Source organism: Pseudopodoces humilis, chromosome 9 (assembly GCF_049639895.1).
Source record: "Pseudopodoces humilis isolate 2021_Gansu_Grassland_sample_001 chromosome 9, ASM4963989v1, whole genome shotgun sequence".
Classification (NCBI taxonomy): domain Eukaryota; kingdom Metazoa; phylum Chordata; class Aves; order Passeriformes; family Paridae; genus Pseudopodoces; species Pseudopodoces humilis.
The window spans coordinates 22069654-22089002 of NC_142208.1; the positions used below are offsets into that span (position 1 = coordinate 22069654).

At 44.6% G+C, this 19349-nt stretch overlaps 1 protein-coding gene across 3 annotated transcripts in view; it reads left to right on the top strand.

Annotated features, from left to right (window-relative positions):
- Positions 1 to 4329: 4329 nt before the first annotated feature.
- ENTPD1 (ectonucleoside triphosphate diphosphohydrolase 1) overlaps positions 4330 to 19349 on the top strand; it is a 33143-nt gene continuing 18123 nt past the window's right edge. Inside the window, exon 1 of one of the 3 annotated variants that reach the window (XM_005520647.3) lies at positions 4330 to 4432. In XM_005520647.3, the coding sequence (XP_005520704.1) occupies positions 4417 to 4432 (16 nt within the window). In that variant the 5' untranslated portion in view covers positions 4330 to 4416. Of the gene's footprint in view, positions 4433 to 7474; positions 7545 to 13735; positions 13970 to 19349 lie in introns of those variants that run through there. The other 2 variants (XM_088059395.1, XM_014250455.2) reach the window with 2 other exon arrangements.

Below are 19349 nucleotides of genomic sequence, written 5' to 3' on the forward strand. Positions count from 1 at the left end.
ATGGTTTTAGAGACACTGGGCGTGAGGCCTGTGCACCTTTACTGTCCCTTTTCCCAGGGCTGATGCTGCTCAGCAGTGACACGAGCTGTTATACCACTGTTCACAGGGGACATGATCTGTTATACCACTGTTCACAGGTGACATGAGCTGTTATACCACTGTTCACAGGGGACATGATCTGTTACACCACTGTTCACAGGTGACATGATCTGTTATACCACTGTTCACAGGTGACATGATCTGTTATACCACTGTTCACAGGTGACATGATCTGTTATACCACTGTTCACAGGTGACATGATCTGTTATACCACTGTTCACAGGTGACATGATCTGTTATACCACTGTTCACAGGTGACATGATCTGTTATACCACTGTTCACAGGGGACATGAGCTGTTATACCACTGTTCACAGGGGACATGAGCTGTTATACCACTGTTCACAGGGGACATGAGCCAGCACACTGGCACTGTGTGCCTGGGAAAGCCCAAGCACTGCTCAGCCCATCCCTCAGTGTTTACCCTTCTTGAAGCTGCCTCTCCCCCCTGTAGCTTAACCACATGGAATGATAAATTGTAACCTAAACACACAGACTCTAAGACTTAGGCCCCTAAGCAAACACAAGCTTCAGTATTGTTGAGCTTGGTGATGGGATGGCCTGCTTTCATTTAAAATATTTCAGATTCCTTCATACCAATTCTTTCTGTGAAAACAATCCACTTGTCCATCTAATGCCTATAGGTTTGTTTTCAAGCTCCCTGACTCTCTTTGCCTATGGATGTTTCTTTTACCCATCACAAAGACGAGAGGTTCTGGATTCCAGTATCATCATCTCAATCCCATCTCCTGGTTTCTGGAAATGAAGCTGAAGTGCTAGTGTTCAGTCCCTCTTGCTCCTTTCCTGAGTCCCAAAGTCAGCATAGCTCATCTGCAAAATAGCAAATTCTAGAGATCTAGGAAGTTGCATAATTTTAGCCACAAACCAATACACACACAAGTTGTGTAAATTTAGAGCAAAATGACTGTAAATAAGTTCTTAATGTGGCTAGAAAGAATATGGATATTTAAGATTTATTTTGTTCTTCCAGCTTTGTTCAGGATGCTCAGTTTTGTCCTAGGAGTAGAAAAGTGGCACTCTGGGGTTTTTGCTATTCTTACCCCCTGCTCAAGATGTGTGGAAACTACATCCTGAGTTCTCTGGTTTCCTCTTTTTATTTGTGCTTCAAGTTTCCTCCTCAGCTGTCTGGAGCCTTATCTGAGTACAAATGCCAGCCTACAGCCTCTGGGGCTGCTCTCTTTTTTCCTCACTTTGTTTTCTTATGGAAATGACTGGGACACAGAATCTGCCTTTTGCTGGTTTGTGTATTTCAGGCAGAAGTTTCCCCGAAGGCAGGAGGATCAGCAGACAGAACCAAACTGCTCTAGCAAATGTGGATCTGACCCTCTGTGGAAGGGGAATTCTGCATCTCATGCCACATGAGGCGAAAAAGTCCACTGGTCCCTTTAGGCTGTGACAGAGGACGGGGAAAGTGTTTCATCACTGTCTCTTACACCTAAACTGAACAGCTGCAGAATAGTGTGTAATGCCACCATTCCCTGATCTTGCAGTTGTGGAATACTACTCAAAAGTGCATCAGTCCATCAGTTAAAGTAGATCATTCTCAACACAGAAATCTGTTCCCTGCAGCTCTGTGAATGACCTGGATGTTTTTAGGTGTAGAAGACCATCATTGTTCACAGCAATTCTTCCCCACAGGGCCTTCATGTTCCAGGTAACAACTTCCTCTTGTGTGAAAACATTCTTTGTGTTTCATGGTCACTGACTGAGAATGCATTGCTCTTCCCCATAGAAGTTTCATGTGTCTCAGTTTGAAAGTGAACTTTCTAAAGAAAAAAAAATAAACAAAAACCTGTCACTGGCAGATTGGTAGGAAAAAGCTTATTGTGGTTTGTCAGGTACATTCAAAGGACTTGAAATACATGGCTCTGGACATCCTAAAAGGCGTTCAACGTGGTGTGAAATCATATCTATTTTTCTCTGAGGGAAGCTTGTACGTATTTTCCACTTGTTAAATTTGGACTTCTCAGCTCACAGGTGAGGTCAGCTGACTTTGTTGAATTTCTGCTCATAGAGACAGTGAGTCTAACACAGCACTTGAAAAATCAGTCCTAAATTCCAACTATTTTTAAAAAATACTGTTCAGTTGAGCTAATTTATTCAATGAGTGGCATTTTTGTATATATTTGGTTTATTTCCTGTCATGATACTCTACAAGCAAGTATTCTTTAGGGAAGTCAGTATGTAAGCTGGTACATAAGGAATCATACTTTTTCCAAGTTTTTGGAGGTTTTTTTAAGTATTTCTTGCTGATATATCTGTGCAGTTGATATTTATTATAGTGAATCGTTTTAAATGTGAATTTCTTAACTAATCATTGCGTCAACTACACTCCTATTTTTTAAAAAACTGATGTTCAAGGTGACCAACAAAATTACTTCTGCCATTCTAAACCATCTAAATATGTTGCTGTCTAATCACTGGAAGTAAGATCAGTTCTCTCTTGCACTTCCCAGGCCGATTTTTCTCATTAAGATGACAAACACACAGTGTCTACCTTAATTTCATGGAACACTCTTCCTTGATCTTTTGAACCAACACCGATAGTAATTCACAAAGAATCTAATCACTAAAACCTAAATTATCACAGAATCACTAGCTTGAGAGAGACCTTTATAATCATCGAGTCCAACCAACCCTAACACCTCAACTAAACCATGGCACCAAGTGCCATATCCAATCTTTTTTTAAACACATCCAGGGATGGTGACTCCACCACCTCCCCAGGCAGTCCATTCCAGTACTTCATCACTCTTTCAGTGAAAACCTTTTTCCTAATATCCAACCTGTATTTCCCTTGGCACAGCTTAAATTGTGTCCTCTCGTTCTGTCAGTTGCTGTCTGGAAAAGGAGACTGACTCCCATTGACTGCAACGTCCTCTCAGGGAGTTGTAGAGAGTGATAAGGTCACCTATATTGTTTTATTTCCCTGCTTTCCTGTTCCCATGAAGATTGTAAATGGGAGTGTTGTCTTACCAGTTGGAGTAATACAGGCTCAATAATAATACAGGTCAATGTTTGTTTGTGAATGAGAAGGAACTGATCATTGTTTGTGATAGGCTGCAGAAAGCAATTTGGATGATCCATGTCCGGGAGTCATTCTCCAGGTCCTAGCATCAGGATCCTGCTTTTCCTGTCTCTCCTAGAGGCAAGAACTCTGGAACCTGATGGTAGGTGCAGAGCTGGATGGTGTCTAGGCACAGAGAGAAAGTAAAAGTGGCAGCTCTGAGAGGGGAGCAGGTTCTGGCACAGGCAGGGCAGAGCAGCTGGCTGCAGGATGTGGTGGCTGCTGCTCCAGTGACTTCTCCCCCTGGGTTACCAGCAGGGAAGATGCTGAGAAGCTGGTGTCTACTCCTCTGAAAAGGAAGTGAAAGAGCCAGGGTGGTTCACTACTTCCTTTCCAGTGGGAGGCTGACAGCTCTGTAGGCAGTAGTGTGGAGGCACTTGTGGTTCCTGGAATGGGACTGAATGTCATAAGCTATGGAGAAAAGTTGCCGAGACTCCTCCAGCACTACCCTGTATTTCTTATTTGTGGTGAGTCAGGGATAAAAAGTGGTGGAGAGTGGGATCCCTTCAGGCCTTCCAGGCAAGAAGTCCAAAATTGTTCACAGCAATTAACTAAATTGTGTCTTTCACAAAGTTCCCCAGGAGATGCAGCCAGAGGTGTAAGTTCACTCTGTGGGACAGGTAGGTGAAGGAAATGACTTATCAGCAGTTTTTGCAACTTTGTCTCCTTTCATGATTTGGTTGAGTTTTTTCCTGTGTGCCGGAGCTCAGATCTAGAAACAAGGAAGATCATCTCTTCTCTGGACACTTCCTTTTGTGTACCTCGCTGGCATGGAGCGTATCTTCTCAGTCTCGTGCGACTTAGGAAAAAAAATCAAAAATCACAAAAAAAAACCCCAACCCTAACAAAATTGTTTCTCTCTGTAGCCACGATGTCCTTCTGCACCCCCCGAGCCAGGGATGCAGTCCTGCGCCAGTGCCCTGGTTCCCTCGGGTAGCCCCGGGCACGCACCGCTGCCCCGGCCGTGCGGGACCCTCCGGCCCGGTGGAGAAGTCCCAGGCGCTGGTAACGTGGCAACTCTGAGGCGATCCGTGCTCCGAGTGAGACAGGAGGTCAGTCTGCAAATTGCAAGGATTAAGTCATGTAGAGTTTAACCCCTCCCCTCCACAGCTAACGACCACTAAAGCGCCCGTTTAGTGAGCACCTCTCACTAAGGCAGCTCGGAGCCAGCAGAGGCTGAGAGAGGAAGGAGGGGGGAGCGCGGGAGGAGGGAGCGAGCACCGGCACTGATGGACGAGCCAAAGGGTAAGGACAGAAGCGAACCGCCGCTCTCCGAAAGCAGCCCTGATCCCCGGCCAGGGGCGCGGGGCTCTGCAGGGAGCCCCCAGGGTGGCGGCGGCATCCCGCGGCCGGCGCTCGGGGGAGTCTGTGTATATTCATGAGGAGCTCCTTCGGGATGTGCCAGTCAGGCGGGAGCTGCGGCTGCGGCATCTCCGGGCGGCGCGTCCCTCCCTCCGCACCCGCGGAGCGCTGCCGGCGGTGGGAGCGGGCTCCGCGGCGGGGGCTCGCCGGGGTGGGCGCAGCCTTGCCGCAGTCCGCCCCCGGCTGACATCATCTTCCAGCCCCTGGACTCCCCGGTCGCTCCTGAAGGGACAATGCCGAGTTGTGACTGGGGAGCCCGGGCGGGGGGCCGCGGCTGCTCGGGGGGAGCCGGCGGTGGCCGCGGGCCGGCGGTCCCCGGGCGGTGCAGCGGGGCGGGCGGGAGCGGGGGCTCGGAGCCGGCGGCTGCCTGAAGTTTGTCGGCGTCGGAGCGAGGGATCCCCTCGCCGCGGCCGGCAGGAGCCGGCGGGGAGTCCCGGCTGCCGGCCGCGCTGTGCCCGGGGCCGGCACCGCGAACCAAGGGCGAAGGGGGCGGGGAGGGCAGGGCAAAAACTCGGTGCAAGTGTCGGCTGCCAGGAGACCCCGGTGGGAAACAATAGCTCCGGGCATGGAAGCGGAGCAGGGGGAGAGGGGCTCTCGGTGCCTGAGCTCGGAAGAGGAGGATTCCCCAGCCGGCAGCCCGGCAGCCCTCTGGCCTTAACTGCGGTCCTGAGGAGCGGGGCAGGGGCCCGGCAATAGCCGCAGATGCTTATTGCACCGTGATTTTTCTACAAGATACATGTCTTGTACTTGGCTTTGCCTTTTATCATCAGCTGACACGGTGCACGTAGCAGCACTAGTCACAACGTTTGGCAGAAACATTTCCTAGTTTAGTATCAGCTTTTTTCTCTCCGGGTGCCTTACCCTGTGTTTACAGCGCCTTCTGCAACACGGTCCGTCTTTCCGTGCTGCTGACAGCACTGCGCTCTGTGCGGGGCTTTCAAACACAAAGCAGGAACTCGGACAAACACTCAAGAGGCAGTAAACAGGGAAAATATTTGGGCAGATAGTTTCTTGTCCAGTACCAGGTGGAAGTCTCTCATTTATCATCGTTATGACAACGGGGAAACAAAGTGTGTTCTCTTTTTTCCACCCAGAATAAACAAAATGGTAAACTAGACCTTTCCAGCGTTTTATCTTCATAGAATGTAATAAATGGCATTTGAGGGGAAGAAGCATTTTCTCAGTCTGACGTACATCAAAATTTAAAGCAAAGACTGGCAGAAGGAGAAGGTTAGCTCATTAGTTTATGCAGTCATGAGTGAAGCTGGAAATATTTGGAGATAATTTGCCTCTGTTGAGGAGGGAGATAAGAATAGCTTTGAAACCAGTTTTTTAAAAGTTTCATTCCAAAAATGAAATATAATGCTTGAACAGAGATGTCTTTTCTAGTGGGTGAGGAATCACAGGGAAGAAACTTGGATAATGAGAACTGATCTAGGAAAAACGACCAAGTATGCCTTCTTTTAGAAAGTGGAATTTTAAAGAGACAGAAGGAAACTAAAGGAAACTGACAGTGCTCAAGCCAATTGCAGATGAGGCAATGATGGTTCTATAATGAACCCACAGAGTGTGCAAGTCTTGCAAGACCCTATAGGGAATTTGTGCAATAAATAGCAAGGAATTGCATTTCATCTGTGTGGGGAAAGAAACCACCACACTGTTTCTGAGAGTGTATCTTCGCAGTATCTTTACCAGAGGCAGCAGTCAGTGGGCTCAGCACGGAGCAGTCTGGGACAGGTGGTATCTATCAGGTAGTAGGAAGGTTCCACCTTGAAAAGAGGCACAAATGCACACCAAGGGCATGTCTTTTCATCAGAAAGGAATTGTTAGGAAGTGTTTCTGTAAGACACCTGTTTCCTGTGAGCTATGTCCACAGGGACTGTAATAAATGCCTTTGGAACATTACTCTTCAGTTTCAGGAAGCTTGTTTTTAAATACTGATACTGGCAGCTCTGCTTTGAAATTTGGATCAATATGCTAACATGGCCAAGAAAGAAATTCTGTTTGGGATGTTATATAGCAACAGGTTAATTCATTGGTCACTGAATACTTTCTTGGGCAGTAAGCATAACAACCAAAAAAATACCTGTTACTAGAAGATACATGGGTATGCTTCAGCCTGGCAAAAGCATGACACTGATCTCATGTAGACAGCAGTGAAAAGAAATAAACATTATAAAATTTATCTATTTTAACATAAAAGGTACTCATGTAGTAACTCTGATTTGGAGGTCTCTATATACACAGAGATTAATTAATAGCTGTCTGATGACTGTTTTCTATAGAGCGTTCCAGCATGAAACAGTAATAAAGCAAAATCTGACGGGGGAAAAAAAAAAGTAAAAGAATGTGAATGGAAAAATCACAAATTTAAAGAAGACATGTTGAGCAGCACATCAAAACCAAGAATGAAGATTACTTTGATTTGTTCATTCAGGCAGTGAAGGCAGCAAATAGAAGTTCAAACAAGTAAATGAAAAGGAAGTGGAGAAAGAGGAAGTGGAGAACATCTGATGGAAAACATAGACTCTGAATTGGGGAAGATTATTTAGAGAAAGTAGAGATGTCAGGGGAAATTCTAAATTTATCAGGGCCAAGCACAATTCAGAGGCATTTAGTATGCCTTAGGAACAAAATAATGTGTATAGATCTATTACAAGATCATTATGGAGGTGGACAGGGCAAGCTATTAATGACGATGCAGGACAAAACCAGAAAAGCGTTGGTTAAATATTTTTTCCAAATTTGGGGGGAGGGGAGGAAATGAATTCTGATATGAAGGAATATTTAATGGATGTTCATGGAAGTAGTTTGTTTAGTAGATTAATATTTTGGGGTCAATAAAGTTTAACAACAATTTGAAATGAAATGTGCCTAATACTTACTGAGAAGATCAATACACAGTGATGTTCATTTTCAGCAAGCTGGAACACTATGGATATCCCTGGCAATGGGAAGAATTCTATTGTTCACCCAAAATCCCAGAAGTATGATGGTGGGTATTCTGGAGAGCTATTGCCAATTCAGTTTGATATCAGTTTTGTATAAATTACTGGATAGATCTCCTCAGCAACCAAGTTCTAATAGCTATATTGATTATATTCTTTTGATTTTGTAGAGAATAAAACTTATCAAAGTAACTTTCAGAAGAATATTGTAGAAATGGGTAACATTGTCAAAATGGATAACAAAATGAATGCATCAAAAAGGAAATTGCTCATCCCAGACAGAAGCAAACTTATGAGTTCCTGTGGCCCCCTCAAGAGAGCAGATTGATCTGCATCCTAGAATGGAGATTGTCCCACTTACAAGAGCCTGCAGCAAGAACTTCAAGGAATATATTTCTTTTGGGTTGGAACTTGGCTGGAGAATGCACTTACAAGAAGGAGTGGTGGGAAGTATTTCAAGTACTGGTAGCTCTTTTAATTTGCTTTCTTTAAGGCTCTTCTGTTTACACAATAAGTCAGCTGACTAAAAAAATAGGTGTCACACGAGCCTGGTGTGATTCCCATTTGGAAAAAAAACAGGCTGCATTTTGTCTTATGCATGTGAACACTCATTGAAGTTCTAGGGAAAAAATAAGTATTCTTAAAAGCTGTGTGCCTGTTGAATAAATCTGGGCTGTAAGTTAAGGGACTTCTAAAGCCTGACTCTCCTGATAGTTAAGAACCACTACACAAAAGGGGAACTGGAAGAACTGAATTCCCTGGCTGGTATTTGACAACCATGGTCTGGATTTTAAGTGTAGGACTGGGAAGGCACTGGTCCTTTATTTTCCAGCTAATTATTTGCACTTGTTTTATTTTTCAGAGAAAAAAATGTGGTTGAAAAGAGTAAATATTAATACCTTCCATGTTTAAACTTCTTCACAATAGATGCTCTTCTGATGTTGTTCTGATTGCAAAAGTCTCCCTATGACTCTCTAGTAAAGAATGAACTAATGGATTAAGACCTGGATAACAATAGACCTCAAAAATAGTTATCAAAGGAAATAATCATGAAACAGCTGTGTTTTCAGAGGTATTCTGCAAGAGGCCTGATGGCATTAGACATTTCCAAGAGTGATCTAAAAAACATAAAATCATTACTGATTTGCAGATGGAATTTGTCAATGCTAGGAGGACCAGTACAAATACCAATTAAGTCAGAGGAAAAAGTCTAAAGAAGCCAAGAGTGGTTGGAAAGATAAAGAGCAAATAAAAGGCTTTAAGCCAAGCTTGTAAAAGTACAGCTAATGTGACTTTGTGAGGAAAATTGGACATTCAAATACTGAATAGACCAGAAGTTTTTCAGACAACATTGTTCAGAAAAAAATATGTAGAGGTGTGTGTACGTATGTGTATGTCTATAAATATAAATATATATACATATATATGTCTGGGATAGCCATAACTCAGAGGTTTTGGGTTCTTCATTACCATGGAGGGAGAAGGTTGTCCTCTAGTCAACCTTATTGTGACCACTGCAATCTGTTTGTCCCTTGACTCATAATTACTAGTAACATATAGAAAACCCTTGAGGAATATCTAGATGAGAAAGAATAAATTTAAGAGGCTGAAGACCTAAAAGCAAAGGCTTACAGAAGCTATAATAATTTATCATCTTTTTGGTTTTACCTAAATTGCATAATCGGCATAGTGTAGTGCAAAAGTATCATGCTTAGTTACATTCCTTCTTTTCCTTAGACATCTTTCCACCTGTGGATTTGAGTACAACTAGGAGATTAAACTTTTAATAATTAATAAGTTAATACCCTCTGGGTAGGTATTTTATACCTTGTTACTAGCCCAGTGCTCAATAACAGTGTTCCACAGAGCTGGATGTGGTTGGAAGCGTGTTGAGACAGGAGCTGAGTTCTCAGCTTTGAAAACATCTGTTCAAGGTGGTTAGGATATGGTTAAAGATGAGAGTGTTTAGGCTGAACTTTGGGATGAAGTAGGTGATACTGAAATTACACTGGAGAGACACCTCATAAGGGATTAGTGTTGCTTGAGACTGGTCAAATTTAAATCATAAAATTTTAGATCATGTTCACATGAGAAGCACCTCAGTTGGTTTTCTGAAAGCTGAGTTAGATGTGGGCTACTTATAAATCTCTATTATTATTCTGTCATCTAGGTGTGAGAACTGGATTTAAGTTTCAACTCTTTGGAAACCTCCCTTTCCTGAGCAGAGCTGAAGGTTGATGGCAGGCATTTCCATCAGTGTCTCTTAGGCACAGAGCTGTTGCCTGAATGCTCACACTGAGAGCAGCAGGGCCTAAGGGTACACTTCTACAGCTGGTGTCATTTGATATAAATCTTGCTGCTGAAAGAGCAAAGGCACATGTCCTTGTCTCTAGCCTTGCTCTTTTTATTCTGTGATAACTTTCAGCTTGTCTAACTTGAAAGTCAACACCAGCCCAAGCGAGAGAACAGAAGGAGGGTAAGGGTAAAAGTCACTTTCATGCAAGTTATTGGGAGGTGCAGGAGGAAAATTTTCACTGCAATGCAAGGAGAGACACGAAACAAGCCCTGTGCTCTGAAACACTGCATTAACAGTACAAATTAAGAAATGAGTTAAGGGGAAAAGTGTGAGAGACCAGATGGAAGAGAACGCAGTCGGCTAAGTGCACACTGAACAAATTCATCTGCTCACATCATCTCATGCATTCGCTGCCCCCAAATGTGGAAAATGCTTCAAAGATGTGTTTCCCAGCCTGCTCTCTGGGCTCCTTGTTCCTGTGCCCTTAGTGCTGCACTGGCTGTTCACACTCAAGGGTGATGCAGGCAGTGTAATGGTCAGTGCCATCACTGTTCTCTTGGTGCTCAGCCACCACCTGCGGGACCACAACTCTGCCTATTATGGTTCTTGTCTGAAACCTTTGGGGCCCATATTTATCCATTCCAGCTTGGGAAGAGCTTTCAGTGAGGATCTGCAGAGCTGCTTCACTGTCTTCCTTTAAAATTCCCTTTGTGCTGTCCACATAGGGATGGAGTTTCTAGTATGAGGAGACATGCATCCATCAGTCTGACCTGTGCTGCTCTGTGCTCCCTTGTGACCTTCACCCAGCTGAATGCTACATCTCTTCTGACCAAAAAGTAACCCTTACAGGGTAACTGGCTGATTTACAGGCTGGGTCTTGCACCTTTGAGTAAACATTCTTATGTTTAAGTAGAAGTTAAAGGCTCTTAGTTTGATTTGTATTCTCCCCTCTCTTTCTGATCCTCCTGAGAATCTTGGCCCTGATCACAAATCATGGTGAATGCCAGTGTTCTTGATGGAGAAGATGCAAAGAAAATGGACCTATTTTTACAAAAGAATGAGATTTAGTTTGTTTTTTCGTTAACTGTCTGCAACCTCTCAGCCAAAGCTCAAACCATCGCTGGCCTTTGAGCTCTGTGTGCTGACTGGAAAAGGTGAGTCAGCAGCTCAGGACTCAGAAACCACTTCAGCCTCTCAGCTGGTTCACAGCACTGTCACAATCACACAGTGCTTGCAGGGCTCCCAAGACAGAGGAGAGACAGGAGAGGCAGGTTCAGCTGCTGAGGTTTCTGATGTTCACCAGAGGTCACACTGCAGCTGGGGGCAGGGGAGACAGCAGCATCTCCACCTTCCTCCCTGGGCTTAGCAAGAAGGGGTAGATTCCTCCAAAAGGAATTTGGAGTCCATTCAGTACAGCTAATGGATGGGAACATCCAGAGTGCATGGCAGAGCCCAGGGAGCAGGCATACAGTGGGAGGAAAGGTGGAGCTGCTTTGTGCAGGGTGGGTTTGGTGGTGGGGACAGGTAACGGAGTGGGATTTGTTCCTCTGCTGGAAACTGTCCCTCCCTGCTCTTTGCCAGAATGGGAGTGGGCAGCTCCTGCCAGGGAGAACATCTGCTCTTTGCCACAATCAGCCCCTAGCTGCTGGCTCCAGATTCTTTTGGGAAATGCACTGGAAATCTGCAGTTTTGTCTAGAATTGAATGTTAGTAAGTTGATCTAAAGCTTCTATATATTTAGTCTCACTTCATCAAAATAATATAGGAAGCTTACTGTTTGTCAGCTTTGAGACTGCAGTAAACATGAACACAGCGGAAGCCAAAAGAACTTTATTCTGGTAAATCTAGTGGTCAGGCTCTTGTTTACAATACTTAGAAATACTGCTGTGACCAAAAGCATGAAAGCCATATGGAAAAGAAGAAAATAATGTTCTGGCAGGGTTCTTTAGAATTCATTCTGTCATTAACTAAAGAGAATTAGGACTGTATGTGAAAGGTGGAACTATGGCATAAGACAGAGGAAGGATAGTCCCTTTTTGTGGTAGAGCAAACAGAGTAGTTCAGTAAACTGAAACTAAACCCCTGCATTTCATCTTAAAAATAGTGGTTTACAATAGAACCTGGCCCCATGCTACGAACTCCTTGTTAAAGACAGTAATTTCACAGTTGCTTTTTAGGTTACAAAGCATGTCTCAGCTACAGAGACTAGTAATTTCACTACCAATTTAAGAATCTTCAGTCCTGTGGCCACTTGGCACCTAAGAATGTTAATTGGATCCCATAGGCCTTGCTGGGAATAGATGTCCTTCTGTAAATAGGGATTTGGAGAACTTCTTTTGCCTCTCTATTTCTCAGGAGACTGTAACCATAAATTTACATATCTTGGGAATTTTTGGTGTGGTGTAGAAGTTAGTCTTTAGTTATTTGGCATCTTTATAATGTCGTAATGAATTCTTTAAATTCTGCTGGCTTCTCCTGCTTCCATCCCTGAAGTTAGTCTGCAGGAAGAAGACACAGAGCATGCCTTCATTCCTCTGTGGGACTCTGATGCCTGTGTTTCTCTTGTCCAGCATGTTTCTTCTAACCTTAATGACATTTTCAATTTCTATTCCCTATTTTTAAAGTTGTAGCAGAACTACATAGAAATTGTAGCATGAGTCATGTGTGTACTATACTGGCCCACGAATCTCCAAACTGATGTTAGTCTGGCAGAACATCAGAGAATATATCAAAATGATGGAAGATGAATTAAGCTGTAGCCAAAGCGTGCTGTTCTCTCCCTGGACCTTGGGAATTCTGCCTCTCTGCAGGAGGGAGTGTTCTGCAATCCCTGGTCCATGAGAGCTACCCAGACAAGTGGATGAGGTGGTCCCCAGGGCCAGAGCATTGGGATGTCTGCTGCTCTCTTATGCTTTTCATAGCTGGGGGAATAAGGCTAGTGGTGCTGACCTCTGTAAACTCCTTGGCAATGTATGGATGAAAAGCACTGTGTCAAATTTAAGTGTTATGAGTCGTTATCAGGGAAAGGCTGACAAAAGTATGGTGGGGCCTCCAGCATTACCTGTTTGGTATCAGTTTCCCATATGATGTGGACAGACAGTGCTGCTGAGAGCTGGAGTCAGCTGTGAAAGCCACAGAGCCAAGGGGAGCCTGGAAATATTGGAAAGGAGCGAGAGAGTCCTGGCCTTGTTTGGTGTCTGTGTGCTGGGAGAAGGACTCATAAGAACATGGCATGAGGAAATGTGTGTGCAAAAAGCCTCCTTATGTGTGCTGTGGTTCTGCTCTGGGATAGCTGCAGCTGTCCTGTCTCGCAGGAGCTTTATGGGAGAAGCTGAGGTTGATGCCTTGCCCTGCAAGGCTGGATATGGGAACAGTACCAGGTCTCAGCAGCACTGGTGACAATGGTCTCACCCTGTACTGTCACAGGGAGCTGCTCAGCAGGTGACAGGCTGAAAACAGCTCCAGCTCTAACATTGTCCATGAGATCTTGGTTATAAACTACTTAAAATCCTCTGTGGTGAGTCTGGTAGTGACACCCAGGGACAGGCTTCATTGCTGCTCTCCAGGATTTCAGCATCCTCCAACTTCCCAAAGACTGCCACTGCTGCTGTGCCCAGGAGTGCTGTGCCACAAGCTCCAAGCAGGAGCCTGGCTATGAGCAGCGGAGCTGCATGGTTACCACAGCAGCCCTAAAACCTACTTCCTTTGCTGCTGTCATAACCTAACCAAACCAAGGAGAGCTTTTCCCAGCTGCAATGATGGCCTGTGAAAACACACCATGCATAAGGTAGGCATGCAGCTGGAGGAGCAGAAATACTACAGCTGGCCTGGAGGAAATGTGAATGAAAATAGGTGTGTGTGTGAGACAGAAGAAGCAACAGATCAAGGGATAAAAGAATGGTCTGTATTGATAACCAAGGATGTGACTGACTGCACTAAAACTGGGTAAGAGCTGAAAACTGTGTTTGTGACAAGTCTGGCTGCCTGTGCCCTGATAAGCCCCACATGGATGGCTTGTCAGGAAAAGGCCTGGGTGCTGATAAAGCCGCGGTGCAGACGAGTCCTTGGGGAGCAAAACTGCTCAAATAACAGACAGATCACAGTAAATCCACAGCACATCCTCTGTGCAAGTTGTCCTTCTCCTCTTCCGGCAAGCAGACAGACAGTGGGAGCTAAGGTACCCAAAATGAGGGGGGTGGGGGGAGGAAAGGCACTGAGCAGCCACTTCTTCTAGATTAAAGGGATTTCCAGGAAAAAGGATCGCCCTGTGGTAACCATTAACTCTTGAAGATGGCAAAACCTGCTCAAGAATTTGGAGCTTGTCACTGAAGAGGAAGCTAAGAGGCGCATTGAGGATTTGGCACGCTCGGTCTCATCTCACACAGGATCCAGCAGGAGCACCTTGGAGAGCTTGGTGCCTGTGAGTACAGGGCTGGGAGTGAGCATGGCTGAGAAAATGGGACCAAAACAATTTTTCAAAATGAACATCATCTTCCTGTTTTGTAAGGTCATGCACTGTTGCTGCATTAATTTGCTGTATCATAGCTACATTAAAAACTTCTCCATTCTTAAAAAAAGCTTTCACACCTTTTTTCATTTACAACTGGTAAGACCATCAGAGTTTAAGAAGCTTTTGTTTTGGTGTGATCAGTGTAGCAAAAAAATAATCAGGCCTAAGTTGAGCTGTAAGAGGCTCTAAGGGCTGAAAAATACTGGATAAAAATATCAGGAGAAAGAGGAGGGCAAGGAAAGTTCTCAGATGTTTTCAGTGATGGCAAGCGCAAAACTGAAACTACTCCCAAGCACTCTGACTTCACCATTCCCACCCAAAGCAAGTTGCCTTCCCACATGCTTGCGTAAAGGATGAGCAGGTCGTGGCCCGGGAAGAGACCTACTGCCGAGGGGCATCCGAGGAAGACTGCTGGGAGCCCAGCCAGTTTATAAATGGATTTAAGGCTAGGGTTCCCACATCCTCTCCGTGGAGACAGTCCCAAAGAGCTACTGTACAGCTCCTATTTCTCCTTCAGCTGCTAGCTTGCATTTCCATATTCCACATCTCTTTAAGTGAGCCCCATCTCTTTGGGATCAAATCCTGCTTTCAATTACTGTTGTTGGCCTTATGAGCATCTGAAGTTTGAGTTATTTTTCTCTTGTTTCTCTTTTTCTGGGTTTAATTGTTTCCTGTATAAGATGGTGGTTTCCATAGATACCTTGGACATAATTTATCTCTCCTTCCTGGACACACAGTTCCTCCCAATGAATTACACAACAATTTGCCATATCTGCTTGGGGCCTTGGTTTCTTCATCCATATCACTGCTTTACTGAGCATTTTAACACTGTTGTTCTAGCATGTCATCTTGATAAGCTGCCTTGTTCTCTTTACACAACTTTCAACCCACATGACGGAACTCTTGTCCAGCCAGTTTTAAATTAAAAAATGGTACATTGCATGTCTATTTTAGGGTTTTGTACTGATAATTGTTGGAAACTTTAGCTCAGCTTTTCTCTGCTATGGGTAACTGTTAAACAGAACAGTGTTTTGTTATTTTTGTTCCCCTCCCCCCCCTCCACCCCCTTGAGAAATGTTATCAAAGAACAAAGTCTGGCAAAGTATTCAGGATTGGTATGCTCCTAAATGAGAGCTGAGATAGCAATGCTGTTGGTCTTTCAGACAGCTCTAGCGTGAGTTTTCTCTCTTTATCCTGTCTCCACCTTGTCCCAGAGGAAAGCATTTGTTCCTGGACTACAGAGGTAGATGCTAACCTGAGTCACTGCTTGGTATTTAGTGCTAAGAAATTTAAGCACTATCAGTCTCCCCAAATTCTAACAGAAACAAAGAAAAATCTGGATATGGTGTAAGTTAGTGCTTTCTTGGGTGTATTTCGCTCTTGTCAGGCTATTCAATGCACAAGTGGGGCTGTTCTGCTGATTCAGCATCACAAGAAATTATGCCAGGGCAGCTCCAGGCCACACTTCAGGAATTACAAAGGAGACCATTAGAGTCACAAGTTTTCGCTTTAGCTGGTTTATAAATGGATTTGTTTTCCTTCTTGCTCATTTGTCCCAGAGCTGTTAATAAATAACCTTTTCAATGTCCCTGCTCCTGCAGGAGATGTGAGAAAAATGTGTGCTCATGTGAATTTGCTGCAAGCTCTGCAGCTGGGCTGGAGGTCCTGTGGCTGGAAGTTTGGCTCTGGCTTGAGCTTGGTGCCTCCCATCCCAAGCCAGGGGGAGAATAGTGCTGAAAGAGGCTGGGGAACACAGTGGCTCCAGGGAAGGAGCAGACCTGTAGCTCCTTTTCTCACAGACCCAGGGTTTCTGGACAGAAGGGTGGGCTGCTGTGACTGCCCCCCTGTGCCCATGCTACCTTATCCAAAATATTTCATGCTTGTATTTTGAAATATTTGAGGCAAGAATAGTGGGGAGAGGAAAGATTAATGGAGACAACACAAATTGAAAGCCAAACTGTGGCTTGATTATAAATGGGTTTCTTTTCCTGAGCCTAATTCTTCTCTCAGGATTTACTGCACAACCCAGTAATAAGTAATCTGAACTTCAGAGATTAATAGCATCCTGTGCCAGCCCATTCATCCAGCAAAACTCCCTTGCTGTTTTATTGGATCTCAGCATGAGGCTCCAGACTTTTCGAAGTGCTCCTCTGACCATGGAAATTTAGATTCATATTTACCTTATTTCCTTTGTAACTTCCAAGAAGCATTTCTTCTCTTACACTCAGGAACTTTGTCAAGGCCTGTGCCCCGCAATAGCCTTTGATCCCATGTTCCTTACCATTGGTTGTCACTAAAAATACCAGAGGGTAATTAGTTTCCTGCTATTTGAAATGGAAATTGTAGCAGCATGAGGAACAGAGAATTATATTCATGCCAAATATCATGAGCTGAATTCTCCTCATGGTTTGTGGGAATCCTAGTTATTAAAGCTGACCTCTGAGAAATCAGTATCTTTTTCCACAAGGCCTAGACAGTGGATGTGTTCCTCAGCAAGAGAAAAAAACAATTCCAGCTGTTCCTTGGCCTGTGCTCTACAATGAAGAATGGAGATCACAGTGCTGACAGCTGGAGGTAAAGGGGTGAGTTGGGAAGAGCTTAAGCAGGGCACTATCTTTTTTAATGCATGCAGCCCTAACCCTGGCCTGCTGAAAGGAGGCAGCAGGGCTGCTGCCCTGCCTGAACAGCAAGGGATTCAGGCATTCAACATCTGCTAGGACTGGGTGCAAAGGGAAGCTCCCTACTGTGTTCTCAGATGGACGCTATGCATGTTAAGGGAGGAAAAGCTCACTGGATACCTTATGGGACTGAGAAATGCTCATCTAAGACAGCAAATAGAAGTGCTGGAAATTGCAGTGTTAAGGGGTGGCACAACCTGGGTATAGGCAAAATCCCAGGCACAATTAGGCCCTGCAGCTTATGCCCTCGCATGTGGGACTGCTGTGTGTCGCCCTGAAAACTCAGCTTCTGAGCTTGCTGACATGGTTTTCTAAAGACTTTCCCAGGACAGTAACTGTAAACACAGATATGTGTACATTCTTTCTGTTACACGTCTTGTGATGGGCATCTCTCATGGCCAGTGCAGTGAGAAAGTGTTATCCTGACCATCCAATCCCTGGCTGTGGTCAGAAACCTATAAATCCTGGGAGGAAAAATAAACTCTCTCTTGCTGTCACCACACCTCGAGCTGTGTCTGTGTGATCTATTCAGCACCAGCGGCAACAGCTGTGGAATGGGCATCACCCAGGGGCCTTGCCAGGGGCTCTGCTGATGCTGCCCCAGCTTGGAACAGTGTTTGTGTGTCTGTGATGGGTCTCCAATGGTTTGTGGTCCTGAATGGGAAGTGAAACTTCAGGAGAAATTTGCTTTTCTGTGCAGAAATTGTCAGCTCAGACAGCGGCTCCACATGCTGATACGTTCACTTTGTGCAGCTGGGCTGTTTATTTTGGAAAGCAGGGAAGTGAGCCCCTGAAAGTGGTAATGTTATTCAACACACAGGGTAATCCCAGGAATCTACAGTTCAGAGGAAAACATCCTTTCAGCCCACAGAGGTGTGGTGAGAGGCTTGGTGGCCTCAGCCCCTTCAAGGCAGGAAAGCTGTCAGTGGAGAGAGCACACAGGAACACTGGTGACTGCTGGGGTTGCGTTTTGACACCACTGGGAGTCAAAGCATGCCGGGTGCAGAGCGAGCTGTGGGTGCGTTTGGATCTCTTTCCTCCTCTGTTGTTCCCCATCAGAACCTCCCGTGGGGCGTTGCAGCATTTACAAAGCTCAGGACCTTTTGTTCTCCAGGAAGTTTCTGAACTTGCTGGCCCAACATGGGTGGTGAAGGGGGGACTGGTTGTTCTGGAGGCTGTTTCCTCTCTTTTTTTCATGAAAACTTGTACATCCCCCTCATGTGTGTGTGGTTGATGTGACACAGGAAAGGGTGGGCCGTGCTGGGCTGGTGATGTGACTCACACATCACCCATCTTTCAGTGTAAGCAGTGGTCCTGCTGTCCTCAGGAGCAACAATAATTAAATAGTTGTACACAGCAGCTGCCTGGGGCTGAACTGGGAGCAAGAGACCAAAGCAGCTGAAGGTTAGTGCCCGTCACCAGCCAGGATGCTGGAGACAGAGAAGGGCATGGCTCTCTATACAGAAACAAGAAAAGCTGATGTGATGCTGGATTTCAGTGAAAGCCAAGGCAATTTCTCAGAACTGAGGGTGACCAGCTCACATTTTTCAATGCATTACTTCCAGCTCAAGAGAAATGTATTGTTGACCCCAGTCTCAAGAGAAAAAGAGGGATTTCTATGAGAGTTTTGAATTATTATAAAAGTAATGTACAGTTATTATATGTCAACAATATCTAGTAGCTCTTAAAAGTAACATCACAAAATAAAAAATACTTGTGCTGAATCAGCAGAGTATTTCAAATGTGGAAATAGGAATGCTAATAAGAAGCAGCCCATTCTCTTCTTATTTCATTCCACAAAAGCCATAATCCAACCGTTGAAGTTTATGTTACTTTGAAAATAAAGTCTTTTAAAGATGCATATTCAGAAGCAAAAATTAAGATTAAACTGGTGCAAATTTAAAGTTGGAAAATGTAAAAGATAGTCAAAAGAAGCATAAGGAAAAAATCATGGCCCGAGAATAAAGAAGAAAAAGAATGTAAGGATCTTGAGCACAAGTGGAAGCCTGGCAGCACTGTTGGGCCATTGCAAATCTGTGTATTCAAACTATCAATGATGACAAAGCTGAAAGGTGTCTGTGCTTGATGCATCATTCTTTACTCCCAAAGAAGGCAAACAAATGCCTTCACATGTGATAGTCAAGCATATTCAAGCAATAATTTAGCTGGTAAGCCAGGAAGGAGGGGAAGTCCCCTTGAGCTCACCGGATATTTTTAAATGAAACTTCAGGCTTTGTGGCTAATGGCAATAAATCCTCTGCAGTTAAAATATAGCTTTGATAGCTAGTAGCAAATTGATACCAGAGGTTTCCTGACAGGAAACTGATGTAACTGCTAACAGTTTTCTGATTTGAAAAACCTCTTTGATG